Consider the following 18,100-nt stretch of genomic DNA (forward strand, 5'->3'; position numbering starts at 1 on the left):
CAGTGGGTTCCTGAGAGAATGAGAGTAAGCATCAAGTCTGACAATTATACGCTAGATGAATATCCAAGAATATGGAAATCTGAAAACGGCAAGTTCTTAATGTTAAATTTAAATACCATTGATATTTTTTGTAAACATGTGAACACTGAAAATTGCAGTTTAATTATATTATACTTTAAATTTCACCTTCAAAAATCCATTGTCAATACCTAAATCTTCCATGGAGTTTAATGATTTCCATAGAGCTTAATAACACATAATATTTTTATGTAATGCCACATGTAGGAAACCTCTGAATTTAATTCATATATGCTTACATAACTATATATGCATATGTATTTTTTCTCTGAATTTTCGAGGTTCAGTTAAAAATGGCTAGGGGTGCCTGGCTGGCTCAGTCTGTAGAACATGGAACTCTTTATCTTGGGGTTGTAAGTTTGGGCCCCACGTTAAGTGTACAGTTTACTAAAATAAAATCTTTTTAAAAAAATGGTTAGTGTTTAGTAATGTGCTTGGTCATGTTTCCATTAGTCATGCTGATCCACGGTAAACATTTCTGAGCATATACAATTTTATATCACGCACCCCACTTAAGTTCAATTTACATATTTTCCGTTCTTAATTTGCTTCTGTGTCATATAGGTGTTAGGTAAACTAAACTATATGAGAAAGTCAATAAAATCTAGAGAAATTGTTCCGCAAATGCTAGCTATTCAACATTTACTAAGTAAGTATTTACAGGCTTCAATAGCTCATGTACCATTCTAGGCACATGAGAAATATTCATGAAGAACACAAAAGTTAAACTTGACTTTTGTTGCTTATCACTCTTTTGTTTCATTATGTCTGTCATCTATACTTCCTCACCTGCAGATAATTGAAAAATTGATTTTAAGTGGAAAATGGAATAATTTTAAATATTATTAATGCAGGAGAGGAGTCACTCACAATTTTTGTGGACAAGCGGAAGCTGAGCAAAAGATCTGAAGGAAGTGATTCCAGCACCAATAGCTCTATGGTCACACTGGAGACGCTACATCAACTAGCCGCTTCCTATTTCATTGACAGGGACAGCACCCTTCGGAGACTTCACCACATTCAAATTGCATCCACTGCCATTAAGGTATGAATGAGTTTACCTTAAAATGATGTCATACCATGATTTTTCCTAGCTCTAAAATGCATCTCTATATATTTGCATGTATCACTGATTTAAACAATTATGTTCAAAAAAAAACAGTCACATTTCCATTTGTCATAAGTTATGTAATAGATTTCAATGAAATGGTGTGTCTGCAACATTGTGACTTGATAACTGGGTCAAGGTTTTTCATGCCCTAATGTTAATTGAAACACACTTGAATTGTGTAAGTGTCTGGGGTATACAATCTCCCTCATAACGTGTGTGTGGATAAAACTTTGTTTTAATAACATTAATTTATTTTGTGAATATTCCTATTTTATAGTATTTATTTAAAAACATTCTGAGAAGGTGCTGTTTTAGGCTCAAAATGGTCAGTGACACAAAAGTCATTAAGAAGTCCTGGTTTAAGGAATATTTTCCCCCATCCTTTAACAATATAATTAAGAAGTACAAGTATTTGGGGGTAAGTTTCTGCAAGTCAAGACACAGCATAGTCTAGAATTAGTAGGTGAACTCCATGTGTTCACTAGAATCCTTTCCGTCTGACTATACTAAGGTTAATTTCACCAAAACTAAGAGAAAGTAAGAATAAGGTGCCTTTAATTTTTTTAAAAAAGAGAGAGAAACAGAGGAAGAGAGACAGCGGCTTCTAAAACATCAGATTTTTTGACACATTTTTCTGGCAGTTTAAATCAACATGTTATTGTGTTTGGTCAACAGACATTGCCAAATAAAGAATCATCACAGTGTGATAGGGTGATCCTGGACTAAGTTAGCAAGAACAAAATAAAATATAAAGAGCATTTCTTGGTGTTTCACCTGTAAGATTTCATAATCAATGCAAAAAGCAGTCATTAAATTTATGATTTTAAAATTAATAGTTGTGTTTTGTAAGTTAATAAAATGTTAGTACTTCAGTATTTTGGGAATGTTAGGAAAAATTAGTCTAAGTCATATATTTTGTGCGAGATGTTCCAGAGAGAATAAAAGGTGATACAGCAATATCTTTAGCTTATGGGTTACACAGATAATACTACCTGTCTTCCATATTCCTGGTAGATGAAGTTGGGAAAAAGACTTCCTTAGATATAAATTACACAATTATAGTTAGTCTACTTCTGATTGTAGGACTTCTGTTATATTGGATAATCAAAAATATAAATAGCATTTATGCTGTATAGATAAAACTGTAGCCAGCATGAATGTAGATATTTTAGTTAATTTAAAAAATATTGTAAGATAGGGTATTGTTAGAGATAGTTAGCTTGAGGTTGCTGAGGACAAATAGACTTTTTCAGAAATCAATTTCAATGATATAAACAGTAACTTAAAGTGTATTTTCTAATAGAAGACATCATTATTGTAAGTATGTTTATTATATGGCTATTGATTTTTTTTCTCAGCACCAAGTAGAATTATGCAGTGGAGGTTTGTACTTTACTCAGGAAAAAATATTCATTCACAGTTTATGTCAAAACTTAACGGAAGGTCACCAAGGACTTGGAACAGGACTTGAGTCTGGAGAGACCTGGTCACAGGAACAGGATCTTAGGGACAAAAGGCATCTGCTTGTCTCTAAGCACTAAACTACACAAATGTGCCTATCCCACCTGAAGGCAGAGCTGGAGGATACTGGCCTGCCTGCCCTGATAAGACTGGGCCTTGCTGGTTGGGTGGAGTTTCATCTAATGAGACAGGAGGGACCCCTAGCTGTTGGAGAAGCCCTGGACCTCATCAGGCTGCAAGTCCAAACTGGGACTGACTGTAGCCCATCTTTAGCTGCCGCCTCAGGGTAGTTTTTGGCGGGTGGGCCCACTCCTCATTGGAGACTATGCAGGGGGTTGGTGCCGGGCCCCAACTCCACAGTCTGGAGGGCCTAGCAGCCCCAGGCAGGATAAAGGGGTGGGTACTTCATCTGCACGTGGAGCAGTTCACGGTGACTATGGATTGGGAAAAAAAAATTTTTTTAAATCTTGATGGATATTTGTATGTAATTCTGTTCTCCCACGAGTGAAGTATGTATCACAAAAATCAACATGTTTTAATGGTGTAAAGTATTGCACACAGGCATTGTTCTTCGACCCTGGTGATTCAACTCTGGTGATACAACTGTGTGATAGAAACGAGCTTTAAAGAAGTAACTCTTAGAAGTAAGTGATCTAAGAGGAGCTCTGAGAAAGAGGAGGGAGTAACCTGGAATGTGGGAGAGTAAACAACCTCACCTTTAGAGCTCCAGGGAATATTCATTATCCACTAACCATGGGAAGGCCTCCAGAGCACATAATGGAAATCTTTCAACATGTGTGCATAGAGTGGCTGCGGATGAAGAGGAGAAGTGGGGCTTTAGATCCGGGACAGGAAGCAGAGGGCAGTAGCGGGGAGGATGCAGGGATGGATAGTAAAGAGCAGTAAAAATACCTTGTGCTGTAACTGAGGGGAAAAAAGAAATGAGGTATGTGCCAGTAACAACACCATGACTAAGAATATAGTCACAGAATTATGTAGGGAGTACAAGTGTGAGGTAGTGGGAAATGGGAAAGAAGGGAGGACAATCAGACTTTGCAGGACTTAATTAGGTCTGGATGGAGTTCTCTTCTGAGGCAGTTGTCATTTGAAGTGATTGGTGATTTTCTGGTGCAGGGTCAGGTGCTGTCTGGATTACTGGAAAAGCTCAAAGGTAAAGCTCTTGAGGAGGTCTATAGGCTCTTTTCTTGCTTGCATAACTGTATGTGCCTGGGAATTTTTCTGGGGAGAGTATCTTTTATTTTCATTAGTTATCAAGTACGTCCCTACACAGATAAAAGGTGTCTCTCCTCAATTATAAGATTATAATTGCTTAGATGTAAGTTAACAGAATAGGAAGGACTGAGGATGGGAATGGGGGTGTGCAGGGGGGAATCTAAGGGCATTCAACTACTGAAATTCTTCCTACTTGAATACATAGTTCAATGTAAAGTGCTTTTGTAGTACATTTGAAATCAAGAGCGTAATTCCTTTACTAAATCCCTGAAGGTTTAATGCAGTGTTTGTATATTTAAAGTTTTCAACTAAGGGTAGCAAGATCCACAGTTTCTTTGATAAGGCAAAATGTTTTGGGTTTGAAGTGCCATGTAGTAGGCATTTAATTTCTTCAACAAACGTATGAAGTTGTCTCTTGATTTATAGAATTTAGGAAACAGAGTATTGTTAAAAAGGAAAGTCAAGTAAGATCATTATCAGATAACAGCAAAAATATAATTAAATCTGCAAAATCATGCCTGCTTTTATCATGCTAATTCTTGCAAAAACACAAAAGAGTCGGACAAATAGTGTTAACTATGAGCCAACTTCTAAAAAATGGGATAGAACAATTTGTTGTTTTTATCTCTTATAATTATGAATATAAATGTAGGCTGCAGTTCATTAACACATCTAGAAATTTAAAAAAAGAGGCTCAAACACCTATGAAGCTTAATTAGCTGTCATATTATTCCAATTAACAGCATTTATATCAAATATTCTTTCTCAATATTATTTTTAATGCAATAACATGTCAAATATAATTTCTAGAATTGGCCATTTTCAGAAGATTCAATTCAATTGACTCAAGTTACCTAAAGATCACACTAACATGTTCTTTAGGTTTACCGTGAAATAGTCTAATAAATTTAATCTCATGTGATTGTCAATGAAAATATATATTTTGAGAAAATGTAATCTATCACCTGATGTAGTATGTGCATTTTCCAAAACTTCCTTAATACACTAAATTCTAAAAATCAGGTTACATTCAGTGAGTAAAATTAAATTTTTTATCAAACACTTAAAAATTTTATTTTATTTTTTTTAAGACTTTCTTTATTTGACAGAGAAAGAAAGAGAGAGCACAAGCAGGGGGAACAGCAGAGGGAGAGGGAGAAGCAGACTCCCCGCTGAATAGGGAGCCTGATGCACAGCTCTATCCCAGGACCCTGGGATCATGATCTGAGCCAAAGACAGATGCTTAACCAACCCAGCCACCCAGGTGCCCCTCAAACATTTAAAAATTTTAAAAGAACTAAGTTATTATTTTCTCAAAATAAGTACTGATGACTTCATTGTATTTCTGGCATTTTTCTTATACAGAAAAAAATCAGATTTTTAAAATTTTAGTGTTTACAAAATTTTTCCAACAAATTTAGGAAGAAGCACAAATAACATGTTAAAATTACCTTGAAGTTCAACAACTCAGCTAAAATACCCACTCAAATGATATTTAGTGCCACTTAGTTTACTTAAGAATGTTGCAGGTGATGATGAGAAGAGGCTCCACAACTTTAGATCTACATTACTGAAATGATAAAAATCCATTAAATTAAAATTTATAATGCCATTTATAAAATTAGGCCTGATAATAACATTCCAAGAAGCATTTCTGATATGTAAATTATTTGCTCTTTAAGAATAAAATCAGCAAAACCTCATAATTTTTAAATTTTATTTCTATGTATTCAAAAAAGCTTACTTTAAAAAGACATGAGATGAGAAAATTTACACATAAACCATTCATAATAATTGAAGGTTTGATTTCAATATTAGTTTGATTTTCAGAAGGGTTCCCTTAGTAACCTCTAGGGTTTTAAAAAGACATTTTAACTTGCACACAAATTTAAGCATCTTGGTACAATTCTAGTCATACATTTAACGTAATACATTTGATAATTCTGATAGTCTTTTCAAGTTCACAAAAAATATATATCTGCATTTTTTGTGTATACATATTTACTTGCCCCAATATCTTTTAGCCTAAAGGAATAATATATTATTCCCGAATAATTAATATATATAAATTTAGTGTCATTATTAAATTCATTAAAAAAATTCAGAATAATTAAGATTCATATTTTTAAATATTTGAACTTTCATATTCTTGATAATAATTTTCTACATTTTATTACAGGGCTTTATTTCCTGTGCTGAGCTTTCTCTACTTTTGACAAAGTCTTAATTTGCTAGAGAGCAAAAGCAGAATCTGTTTATATTTTTGTTTTATTTTTAATCAAAATAGCTATACAGAGTGGCTACCAAATGTAAATTAGGAAAATTAAAATTAAACTCAACTATTTAGATTAAATCTTTTTTTTAAATTTAATCCCAGTATAATCAACATACAGTGTTACATCAGTTTCAGGTGTACAATATATGATTCAATAATTCTAGACATGACTCAGTGTAGATTAAATTTTAATTATACAAATCAGGAAAAAATTTAAAACTTCTATTTGTGACATTTTTCTGCATCTATTTCCTTCTGCTCCACTTTTCCAGCTGTGTTCCTAGTATATATTCTGTGTTGTAACTGAGTGCCGACTGAATTATCTCTTCCATTTACAAAAAATATGTAAAGTGAAAAACATGAAAAATAAAATCAATAAATATATTTAATATTAAATAAAATTAAAAATCTCTAAATAGACTTGCTTCTAACCAAGATGTTATAACAGGGACTGGATCCACCTTCCTACATAACAATACAAAAAAAATATTAAAAAATATAAAAATACTGATTTTAAGACACACAATAGGCAAAAAAGGACAGTGATCCATGAGAGATGGGAACAACCAAGGTGAGGTCTATGATTGCCCCAGTTTATTGTCTTGAAAGAGTTTTCAGGATATGGTAGAGGGAAAGAAAATGCAAGAAGAGACCAAAAGATTCCATAGGTTGAGGAAAAACTTCAGAGTTTAGTGAGACCTAGGTGTTTTCTAGTTTGTTGGATAGAATCCCAAAGAGGGGAAAACAGTGGAGAGAGAGAACCCCATAGAACTGCAGAGAGTTGCCCTTGGATATTTAACAGAATACTTTTGAGTGTATACATATGAGGAAATTACTGGACATCCAGGAAGAAACCACACTATAGGATTAGAGAACAGTATCTGGCACTCACACAGGGCCTAGAAAGGTGTTTTTATAAGCCAGAATAGAAACAATAATAATTCGTGGAGCACTGACAAAAGTCATGCCTCAGTTGTAAAGAATACAGGCATACCTGGAATAAATTGTGGGTTTGATCCCAGACCACTGCAATAAAGTAAATATCAGAATAAAGTGAGTCAAATGAATTTTTTGGTTTCCAGTAAATATAGAATTTATGTTTACCTTATACTCTTATCTATTAAGTGTCCAAATAGCATTATGTATAAAAAATGTACATACCTTAATTGAAAAACACTTCATTACTAAAAATGCTAACTATCATCTGAACTTTCAGTGAGTCATAACCTTTTTGCTGATGGAGGGTCTTGCCTCGATGTCGACGGCTGCTGCTGGATCAGGGTGACAATTGCTGGAGGCTGAGTGGGCTGTGACAGTCTTTTTTTTTTTTTAAGATTTTATTTATTTTTTTGATAGAGAGAGACACAGTGAGAGAGGAAACACAAGCAGGGGGAGTGGGAGAGGGAGAAGCAGGCTTCCCGCTGAGCAGGGAGCCCTATGTGGGGCTCGATCCCAGGACCCTGGGATCATGACCTGAGCCGAAGGCAGATGCTTAACCGACTGAGCCACTCAGGCACCCCACAGTCTTTAAAAATAAGACAATAATGAAGTTTACTTCATTGAACAACTCTTCCTTTCATTATTTCTCTGTAGCCTGTGATGCTGTTTGATAGCATTTTACCCACAATAGAACTTTCGCAATTGGAGGCAGTCCTCTTAAACCCTGCTGCTTTGTCAACTAAGTTTATGTAATATTCTAAATCTTTGCTGTCACTTCAACAGTCTTCACAGTGTCTTCACTGGGAATAGATTCCACCTCAAGAAACTACATTATTTGCTCATCCACAAAAATCAACTCTTTGACTGTTAAAGTTTGATTATGAGATTGCAGTAATGCAGTCACATCTTCAGGCTTCACTCTCTAATTCTAGTTCTCCTCCTATTTCCACCACATCTTACTTCCTCCACTGAAGTCTTGAACTCCTCAAAGTCATCCATGAGGGCTGAAATCAACTTCTTCAAAACTCATGTTAGTGTTGATATTTTGATCCCTTCCCATGAATCATGAGTGTTCTTAATGGCATTTAGAATGGTGAATCCTTTCCAGAAGTTTTCAACTTACTTTATCCAGATCCATCAAAAGAATCACTATCTATGGCAATTATAGCCTTATGGAATGTATTTCTTAAATAATAAGACTTGAAAATCAGTTACTCTTTGATCCAGAGATTGCAGAATGGATGTTATGTTAACAGGCAAGAAAACATTAATCTTGTACATCTCTATCAAAACTCTTGGGTAAGCAGGTGCATAGTCAATGAGCAATAATATTTTGAAAAGAATTTATTTTTCTGAGCAATAGGTCAATAGTGGGTTTAAAATATTCAGTAAACCATGGTGCAGACAGACGTACTGTTGTCCAGACTTTATTGTTCCATTTATAGAACACAGGCAGAGTAGATTTAGCCATAATTTCTAAGGTCCTTAGGATTTTCAGAATGGTAAATGAGTATTGGCTTCAACTTTAAGTCACCAGCTGCATCAGCCCCTAACAAGAGAGTCAGTTGTCTTTTGAAGTTGTGAAGCCAGGCATTTGCCTCTCTAGCTATGAAAGTCCTAGAGAAAATGTTCTGATACAAAGCTGTTTCATCTATATTGAATATCTGATATTTAGTGTAGCCACCTTCATTACTGATCTGAGCTAGATCTTGTGGTTAGCTTGCTGCAGCTTCTACAGCACTTGCTGCATCACCTTGTATTTATTATATGGATGCTTTGTTTCCTTTTTTTTTTTATTTAAGAATTTTATTTATTTATTTGACAGAGAGAAAGCTCAAGCACAAGCAGGGGGAGTGGCAGGTAGAAGGAAAAGCAGGCTCCCCGCTGAGCAAGGAGCCCCATGCGAGACTCGATCCCAGGACCCTGGGATCATAACCTGAGCCAAAGGCAAATGCTTAACCCACTGAGCCACCCAGGCTCCCCAGTGGCTTGTTTCCTTAAACCTCATGAACCAATCTCTGCTAACTTTTAACTTTTCTTCTGCAACTTCCTCAATTCTCTCAACCTTCATAGATTTGAAGAGAATTAGGACCTTGCTCTGGATTAGGCTTTGGCTTAAGGAACTGTTGTCACTGATTTGACCTTCTATCAGACCACTCAAACTTTCTCCATATTAGCAGTAAGGCTATTTTGCCTTCCCCCCGCCCCCAAGATTTGTGTGTTTATTTAAGTAGCACTTTTAATCCTTTGAAAACATTTCCTTTGCATTCCCAACTTGGCTGTTTGGTGTAAGAGACCTAGATTTCAGCTTATCTTGGCTTTTAGCATGCCTTTCTCAATAAGCTTAATCATTTCTAGCTTTTGATTTAAAGTGAGAGACATGCAATTCTTACCTTCACTTGAATACTTAGAGGCCATTGCAGGGTTATTAATTGGCCTAATTTCTATTTTGTTGTGTTTTAGGAAATAAGGAAGCCTGAGGAGAGGGAGAGAGGAAGGGGAAGGGCCAGTTGGTGGAGCAGTTAAAACATACATATTTATCAATTAAGTTCATCGTCTTATATGAATGCAGTTTGTGGTTCCCCCAAACAATTACAATAGTAACATCAAAGATCACTGATCACGGATCACCATAACAAGTATAATAATAATGAAAAAGTTTGAAATATTCTAAGAATTACCAGAATGTGGCACAGAGGCACGAGTGAGAATATGCTGTTGGAAAAATGGCATCAATACACTTGCCCAACTAGGGTTGCCACAAGCCTTCAATTTGTAAAAACTGCAATATCTGTGAAACACAATAAGGTGAAGCACAATAAAATGAAGTATACCTAGTATACTTAGACCTAGACTGAGTTTTTCTCTGGACCCTGACTAACAAATTATAAAAATAAGACCCAAAATAATCAAACTGTTTTGAGAACTGCATTCCAGAACAAAGCTTAAGAATATTTACAGGAATATAAATAAGTATGTCCAACATGCAACAAAGTAAGATTCATAATGTTAGCCATTTAAAAGTTCCAGACAATGAAGAAGCAGGAAAACACGAGCAATAATGGAGAGAGAATTCAGCCAACTAAAATTGACTCACAATGAATAAGGACATTAAAATTAGCAGATAAGAACATTAAAATGTTTATTATAACTGCATTCTACATTTACTAAAATAAAAGTAGAGACATGAAAATATAAAAAAGAACCAAATCAAACTTACTGAAATGAAGAATATAATCTTCAACATAAAAAATACATAGGATGAGATTAAAAACCTACAACATGGCACAAAATAAGATTAGTGAAATTGAGACATAGATACATAAAGTATACACAGTTATTCTCTAATGAAACGCACAGAGGGAAAAGAAAGAATGTGAAAAACAATGAACAGTGAGCTGTGAGACAATTTCATGCAGCCATGAATATGTGTAATTTGAGTCTCAAAGGAAGACAATGGTGAAGGGGGCATGTATTAGATACCTACTGCTATGTAACAATATTGTCATGAATTTAGAGGCTTAAAATAAAACACATTATCATCTCTTTGACTTTGGGGGGTTGGGTGGGGGTTGTCAATGACCGAGGTATGGATTAGCTAGTTTCTCCAATCAGGGTATCTACCTGAGCTAGATTTTCACCTTATTCTCAATTTGGGGAGGATTCATTTCCAAACTTACATGTTTGTGGCACCATTCAGTTCCTTGGCAGTGTGAGGATCTCACTAATCAAGTATTCTTTTATTTCTGATGGAAGATATTGAATATGGGAGGGAGATGGGCTATGAGAGAGCATCAGGGTTACCCTAACAAAATTCTTGTCAAGGAAACATTCGGCAAAGTAAAATACACTTTCTCTTCTAACAGCTTCTAGGACATCTTCCGTAGATTGAATAGGACCAGGGCCTCAAAGTTCTCAAAGTAATCCTCTCTATATAATGTGAACACTTTTCTTATCATTATATTGTCATCTAAATAAGTCTCTATTATTACATAGTACATTATCCCCTCCGTATCCCCTAATTCACTAGATAGTAGATCACTAAATTTATGCAAATCTTTGTCATTTAACCTTATTTAGAGATTGGAGGCAAAAGTCAATAGCGTTGTGTCAGGGATCATGTCTTTCTAGTAGAACCAAACTGGGTTATTAGAAACAATGATCTGGAACAAAGACTCTCACAAGCAATACTTTAAATCAATAAACTCTTGAACTCTATTTCTTCCCACATATAAATTCAACTTACAGTTTCCAAAGGAATAGAAAAGGAGTAAATGTCAAGTGATACCACCAGGAAAGGGCTCTTCTATTGCACTAAATCCATTTTGGCTGCCCACCATGGTCGTGTAGTCTGGTCACTCTGGCAAATATCAACAGAGTAGCTAAAGATAGGTCTAAAAGTCACCTGGAGGCTGCATTTATTTGCGCTTCCTGCATTCCCTGTCTCTTAATTATATTTGTGTATGTGTATGAATGTTCTCCCTCATGAGTGTGTGGGGGGGTTTGACTGGCAGTGTTTATTAAGAGAGCTCTGATACCCTCCCAGATCCCAGTTTCCCTGCAACCAATCAAACGAACCTGATCTACAAAATTCCAACTCCCTAGAAAACTGAAATCAACATCAGTGTGCACATATGAATATTCCTCCAAAAATTAAAATATATTTTAAAAATAAGTATAAAAGGAAAAAAACCTTTCAAGTCTAGTTCAAATATTTTGTCAATTGCACAAAGAGAACTTTGATTTTATTTCTTATGTATTTTTTTCTTAAAAGAGGAAGTGAATGGTATTAAAATATGGTCACATTCAACAAATTGAGGCTGTAACTGTTACTTGAACTTCTTCCCAATTTAGTGTGTTACACTAAAAAGATACAACTACCTAATACTAGGTAGTATGATCTTATGTAAATTTAATGTTCATTTTAAAAACAACCTTACTGAGATATAATTCATATACCATATAATATATTTAAAGTGTCCAATTCAGTGTTTTTTAGTATGTTCACAGATGTGTACAATCGTCACCACAGTGAAATTTAAAACATCTTCATCACCTTACAAAAAAAAAAAAAAACAAAAAACAAGACCCTTTAGCTACAATCCCCCTCTATCCTACCCACCCACACCCAGCTGTATTCTATTTTCTGTCTCTATAGATGTCCGCATTCTGGGTTTTCATATGAATAGTATCATATAATACGTGGAATTTTGTGTCTGCTCTCTTTCACATGTTATAATGTTTTCAAGGTTCATCCAAATTGTTGCATGAATCAACGTTTTTCCCTTTTTATGGCTGATGAATATTCCATTCTATGGATAAAACACATGGTTTATTTATTCATCTGTTGATGGACATTTGAGTTGTTTCTACTTTTTGACTATTATGAATAATGCTGCTATTAACATTTGTGTATAACTCTTCGTGTGGACATATGTTTTCATTTCTCTTGGATATATACCTAGAAGTGTAATTTTGGGTCATGTGGTAACTCTGTTTAATTATTTGAGGAACTTTCATACTGTTTCCAAAACTGCTGCACAATTTTACATTCCCACTAAAACATCCAAGGACTCTGATTTCTCTATGACCTTGCCAACAATGGTCATGATCTGACTTTGATTCTACACATGTTAATGGGTATGACATGATACCTCACTGGGGCTTTGCTTTGCATTTGCCTAATGACATCACTGAGCATTTTTCATATGTCTGTTGGTCACTTGTATATTTTCCTTGTAGACATATCTATTCAGATCCTTCCTTCATTTCTTAATTGGGATTTTGTCTTTTTTGTGATTGAATTGTAACAGTTCTCTGTGTATTCTAGATACAATTCCCTTATTAGATACGTAATTGCAAATGTTCTCTCCTTTTTTGTGGGTGGCATTTTCACTTTCTTGATGAAGAACAAAAGTTTTTAATTTTGAGGAAGTCCAAATTATCTATTTTTTTCTCTTGTTGCTTGAGCTTCTGATATTATATCTAAAATTTCTTTGCCAAATCCAAAGTCTTAAAATTTGCTCCTGTTTTCTGAGGTAAGAATCTAATTTCATTCTTTTGCATGTGGCTTTCCAGTTGTCCCAACATTGTTGTTTGAAAAGACCATTCTTTCCCCCATTTAATGTTTTTGTCATGCTTGTCAAAAATTAGTTGACTATAGATATATGGATTTATTTCAAGACTCTCAATCCTATTTCATTAAACTTTATGTTTGTCCTTGTGTCAATATCACAGTGTTTGGGTTACTATTGTTTTGTCGTAATTTTTGATATAAAGAAGCAGGAGTGCCCCTACTTAGTTCTTCTTTGGAATTGATTTCTTTCTTCTTGATCCTTACAATTTCATATGAATTTTAAATTAGGCTTATCAATTTCTACAGAAGAATAACATGGGATCTTGATAGGGATTTCTTTGACTCTGTAGATCAGTTTGGGACTAATACTATGGGACCAATGTTAAGTACTCCAGTCTACATACATGTACATGCACATGCTTTTTCATTTATTTGGATCTTTAATTTATTTCAAAAATATTTTGTAATTTTCAACATACATTTTTTGAACTTATATTTATTCCTAAGAGTTATTTTTTTCTTTTTGATGCTACTGTGAATGGAATTGTTTTTCTAATTTCATTTTTGGATTCTTCATAGCAAATGTATTGTCTGGGTTCTCCAGAGAAACAGAACCAATAAGAGATTTTAGAAAGAGAGAGAGGGAGAGGATAGAGAGAGAAATAGGTTATAAGGAATTGGTGGAATAGGGAGACTGAGCCTGACTATCTGACCTCTGGTGGTATAGTTCTGTCTGCACAAAAAGTGTTGTGTCTGGGCTCTTGGCACCAAGGCAATAAAGAATTAGAGATCCGTGCCCTACTCGAGGTAGGAGAGGGCAGGCCCAGAGGTGGCAACTGCACTGAGACTGCAGGGGTCTTTTCCTTTTATGTGAGCAGGTCTTGCATCATGGACAGGATGGTCTCTAATGGAGGCTGCTTCTAATCATTTGGGGGACTCCTCCCACACATTGGGAGGGGGCAGTTTTTGACCCTACAAGATTTGTACTGGAACTCTCTTGGCAGCCTTTCTCCTGGAGACTGTGGCTATAATTGCAGTGCTAATTTATGTTAATGGATGTTTAACTACTTAAAGATGAAGTTGAGGACACCTTCTCTCTGGATTGTGCTTTTATTTCCTTAGGGAGAGACCCTGTAGGCTATGACATCCTTCAGTGGAGGATGTTAGCTGGTTGTGTTGACCACAGGGGTATTCCTCCAGGTGTTCCTTCCACTGTTCCTATCTAGCTGCTTCCTAACAGTTCCAGTCAAAACCTGAAGGCCTGGGAACCAGGGATCCAATGACGTAAGTCCCAGTCAGTTCAAAGGTCCACTAACCAAGGAAGGTGATGATGTAAATCCCAGGCTAAGTGCAGAAGACTTGCATCCCAGCTCAACAGTCAAGCAGAGAGCAAATTCTTCCTTTCTCTGCTTTTTTTTTCCCCCCCTATTCAGGCCCACAATGGATGCATATTTTCACTGGGGAGAGAAAAGTTTTCTACCCAGTCTACTCACTCAGATGACAATCTTATCTGAAGACACACTATACAGACAAACCCAGAAATAATATTCAGGCACATATCTGTGCACCGCACATCCCAGTCAAAGTGACACATAAAATTAACTATTACAGGAAATGTATAGCAAATGTGGATATTTTAATTGATTTTGTTGAAACTTGGCTGAATTTGTTAACTAATTTACTTGCTAGTGGATTTTACCGTATTTTTTATACATAAGATCATGTCCTCTGCAAACAGATAATTTTGCTTCTTCCTATCCAATTGATATGATTTTTATTTATTTTTCTTACCTAATCACCCTAACCTGGGACCTCTCTTATAATGATGGATAGAGGTGGTGCTCTATTTTGTCCCTGATTTAAACAAGAAAGCATCTTTTCTTTCACTGTTAAGTATGATCTTAGCAGTGAGTTTTTCATAGATGTTCTTGACATGTGGAAAAAGTTCCTTTCTCAGTTTAATGAGTGTTTATATAATGAAAAGATGTTGATTTTTCACATGCTTTTTCGATGTTTATTGAGATAAGCATATGATTTTTATTTTTTATTCTGATTATATATTAAATTAATTGATTTTTCAGATATTAAATCAAACTTGCATTCTTGGAATAAATTCCACTTGTCATGCTATATATTTCTTTTTAATGCTGGGCTTGAGGTGCTAGCATTTTGTTGAGGATTCTTCCATATTTACAGGAGATATTAGTCTATAGTTTTCTTGTGATGTCTATGGTTTTGATACCAGGCTAATACTGGCCTTATAAAAGGAGTTGAAAAGTGTTCTTTTCTCTTCTTTTTTGTGGAAGAGTTTGTGAGAAATAGGTATTGATTATTCTTTAAATGTTTGATAGAATTCAGTGATAGAGGCATTCGGGCCTGAGCTTTTCTGGGTGGGTAGTATTTGATTATGACTTTATTTTCTTCACTTATTATAGTTTTATTCAGATTGTCTATTTCTTCTTGAGTCAGTTTTGATAGTTTGTATTTTTCTAAGAATGTTTCCATTTCCTCTAAATTATCTAACTTGGTGCATAATTGTTCATAGTGACCCTTTACAATTTTCTTTTTATTTCTCTAAGGTCAATAGTAATTTCCCCTTGTTTATTTTTGATTCTAGTTATTAGATTCTTCTCTCTTTTTATCTTGGTCAATCTGGCTAAATGTCAATTTTGTTGATTTTTTTTCAAAGAACCAACTTTTGATTTTATTGATTTTCTCTATTGATTTTTAAATTATTTCATTAATCTTCACTCTGATATTTATTATTTCCTTCCTTTTCTTTCATATAAGTTTAGTTCTTCCTTTTTCTGTCTTTTCCTACTTTCTTTCTTCTTAAATATTTATTTATTCATTTGAGAGGGAGAGAGAGAGTGGGGGGAGCAGGGGGAGAGGTAGAGAGAGAATCTCAAGCATACTCTGCAGAGCCAGATGGGGGCTTGATCTCATGACCCTGAGATTAAGACCTGAGCTGAAACTAAGAGTCTGGAGCTTAACCAACTGCACTACCCAGGCACCCCATTTACAAGCATTTACAAATATAGATTTATCCTTGTCTTTTGCTTTAAGTATTTTTATTATGATGTGTCAACTTGTGAATCTCTGTGTTTATTTTACTCAGAGTTTGTTGATCTTCTTGGTTGTGTAGGTTGCTTTTCAATAAACTTGAGAAGTTACTGCCATTATTTCTATGAACTTTTTTTTTCCCCTGCTCTTTTCTCTCCTCTCCTTCTGGTATTCCCAGAATACATATGTCAATACACTTAAAATGTCTCACCCATTTCTCTGAGGCTCTTTTTTTTTTAAATTCTTTTTTTCTCAGCTTGCATAATCTTTTTTGATCTATCTTCAAGTCTGCCATTTCTTATGTTTGCCAGTTCAAATCTATAGTTGGATGCTTCCAGTAACTTTTTTTTCTAATTTCACTTATTGTACGTTTTAATTCTAGAATTTTCAGTTGGTTGTTTTAGAACTTCTATTTTTTATTGATATCGTCTGATGTGACATTGTCTTTCCTTTACTTTTTTGTCATTCTTTTTTTCAGTTCCGTAAGATTTATAATGGCTATTTTGGAGTCTTTTTGTGTTAAGTCTGACATCTGGTTTCTCTCACAAGCAATTTGTGTTCCTGCTTCTTTTCCAGGATATGGGTCATACTTTCTTATTTTTATGCATGCATCATAATTTTTATTGGCACTTGGACATTTTAAATAATATATGTGGCAACTTTAGGTACTATTCCTCAGTAATCTAAACTTTTTAAAATTTACCGATTTTGTAATTAATAACCAATATAAAATAATTCAATAATTATTATAAGAACTAGTGAAAAATCCTAATAACTTAAGAATAAAATGTGAAAGAAAATATTTTTATTTAATAAAATTCCTTTATTTTATAATATATGAAAACAGACTCTTTAAAGATTTCTTTACCTCTGATGACCAAACCTCAACATTTGATACCATTTTAGCTTTCTATAATATAAAAGTGACAGAAATTAAGACATAGATTGGGAAAGGAATGGATTTCCCAGTTCCTAGATAATTCCTAGATAATTTAAAAAATAATCTCCTACTGCAGGCTTCTGCTTTCTAAATCCATTTTTCCATATTCACACAATGCCCTATGAAACAGATTTGTTAAAAGTCAGATACAGAGGAAAGATGGCGGAGGAGTAGGGGACCCTATTTCAACACAAACATTCGTGTCCTAGAGGCAAAGAAGACCCCTCCCAAGATCAAGGAAAACAGGCCAACACCCTGGCATGTAATAGTAAAACTTGCAAATCTTAGAACCAAGGAAACCATCTTAAGGACAGTTAGGGGGAAGAGATGTCTTACGTACAAAGGAAGGAACATCAGAATAACGTCAGACCTATCCACAGAGACCTGGCAAGCCAGAAAGGCCTGGCAAGACATATTCAGGGTACTAAATGAGAAGAACATGCAGCCAAGAATACTTTATCTGGCAAGGCTGTCATTTAGAATGGGTGGAGAGATGCAGAGCTTCCAAGACCGACAGAAACTGAAAGAATATGTGACCACTAAGCCAGCCCTGCAAGAAATATTAACGGGGGTTCTATAAAAGGAGAAAGACTCCAAGAGTGATATACAACAGAAATTTACAGGGACAATCTATAAAAACAACGTCTTCACAGGCAACATGAGGACTATTAATTCATTTCTTTCAATAATCACTCTCAATGTGAATGGCCTAAACACTCCCATAAAACAGCACAAGGTTGCAGATTGGATAAAAAGACAGGACCCATCCATATGCTGCCTACAAGAGACTCATTTTGAACCTAAAGATACATCCAGACTGAAAGTGAAGGAATGGAGATCCATCTTCTATGCCAGCAGACCTCAAAAGAAAGCTGGGGTAGCAATTCTTATATCAGACAAATTAGATTTTAAACTAAAGTCTGT

The 18,100-nt window shown here is 35.0% G+C and overlaps 1 protein-coding gene across 2 annotated transcripts in view; it reads left to right on the plus strand.

Moving 5' to 3' along the window:
* BRINP3 (BMP/retinoic acid inducible neural specific 3) overlaps window positions 1–18,100 on the plus strand; it is a 315,037-nt gene that overhangs the window by 145,820 nt on the left and 151,117 nt on the right. For both annotated transcript variants that reach the window (XM_081825165.1, XM_006727836.3), the window contains exon 4: window positions 933–1,123. In XM_081825165.1, the coding sequence (XP_081681291.1) occupies window positions 933–1,123 (191 nt within the window). The remainder of the gene's footprint in view (window positions 1–932; window positions 1,124–18,100) is intronic.

This window comes from Leptonychotes weddellii, chromosome 6 (assembly GCF_054177405.1).
Source record: "Leptonychotes weddellii isolate Sample4059 chromosome 6, ASM5417740v2, whole genome shotgun sequence".
Lineage (NCBI taxonomy): Eukaryota > Metazoa > Chordata > Mammalia > Carnivora > Phocidae > Leptonychotes > Leptonychotes weddellii.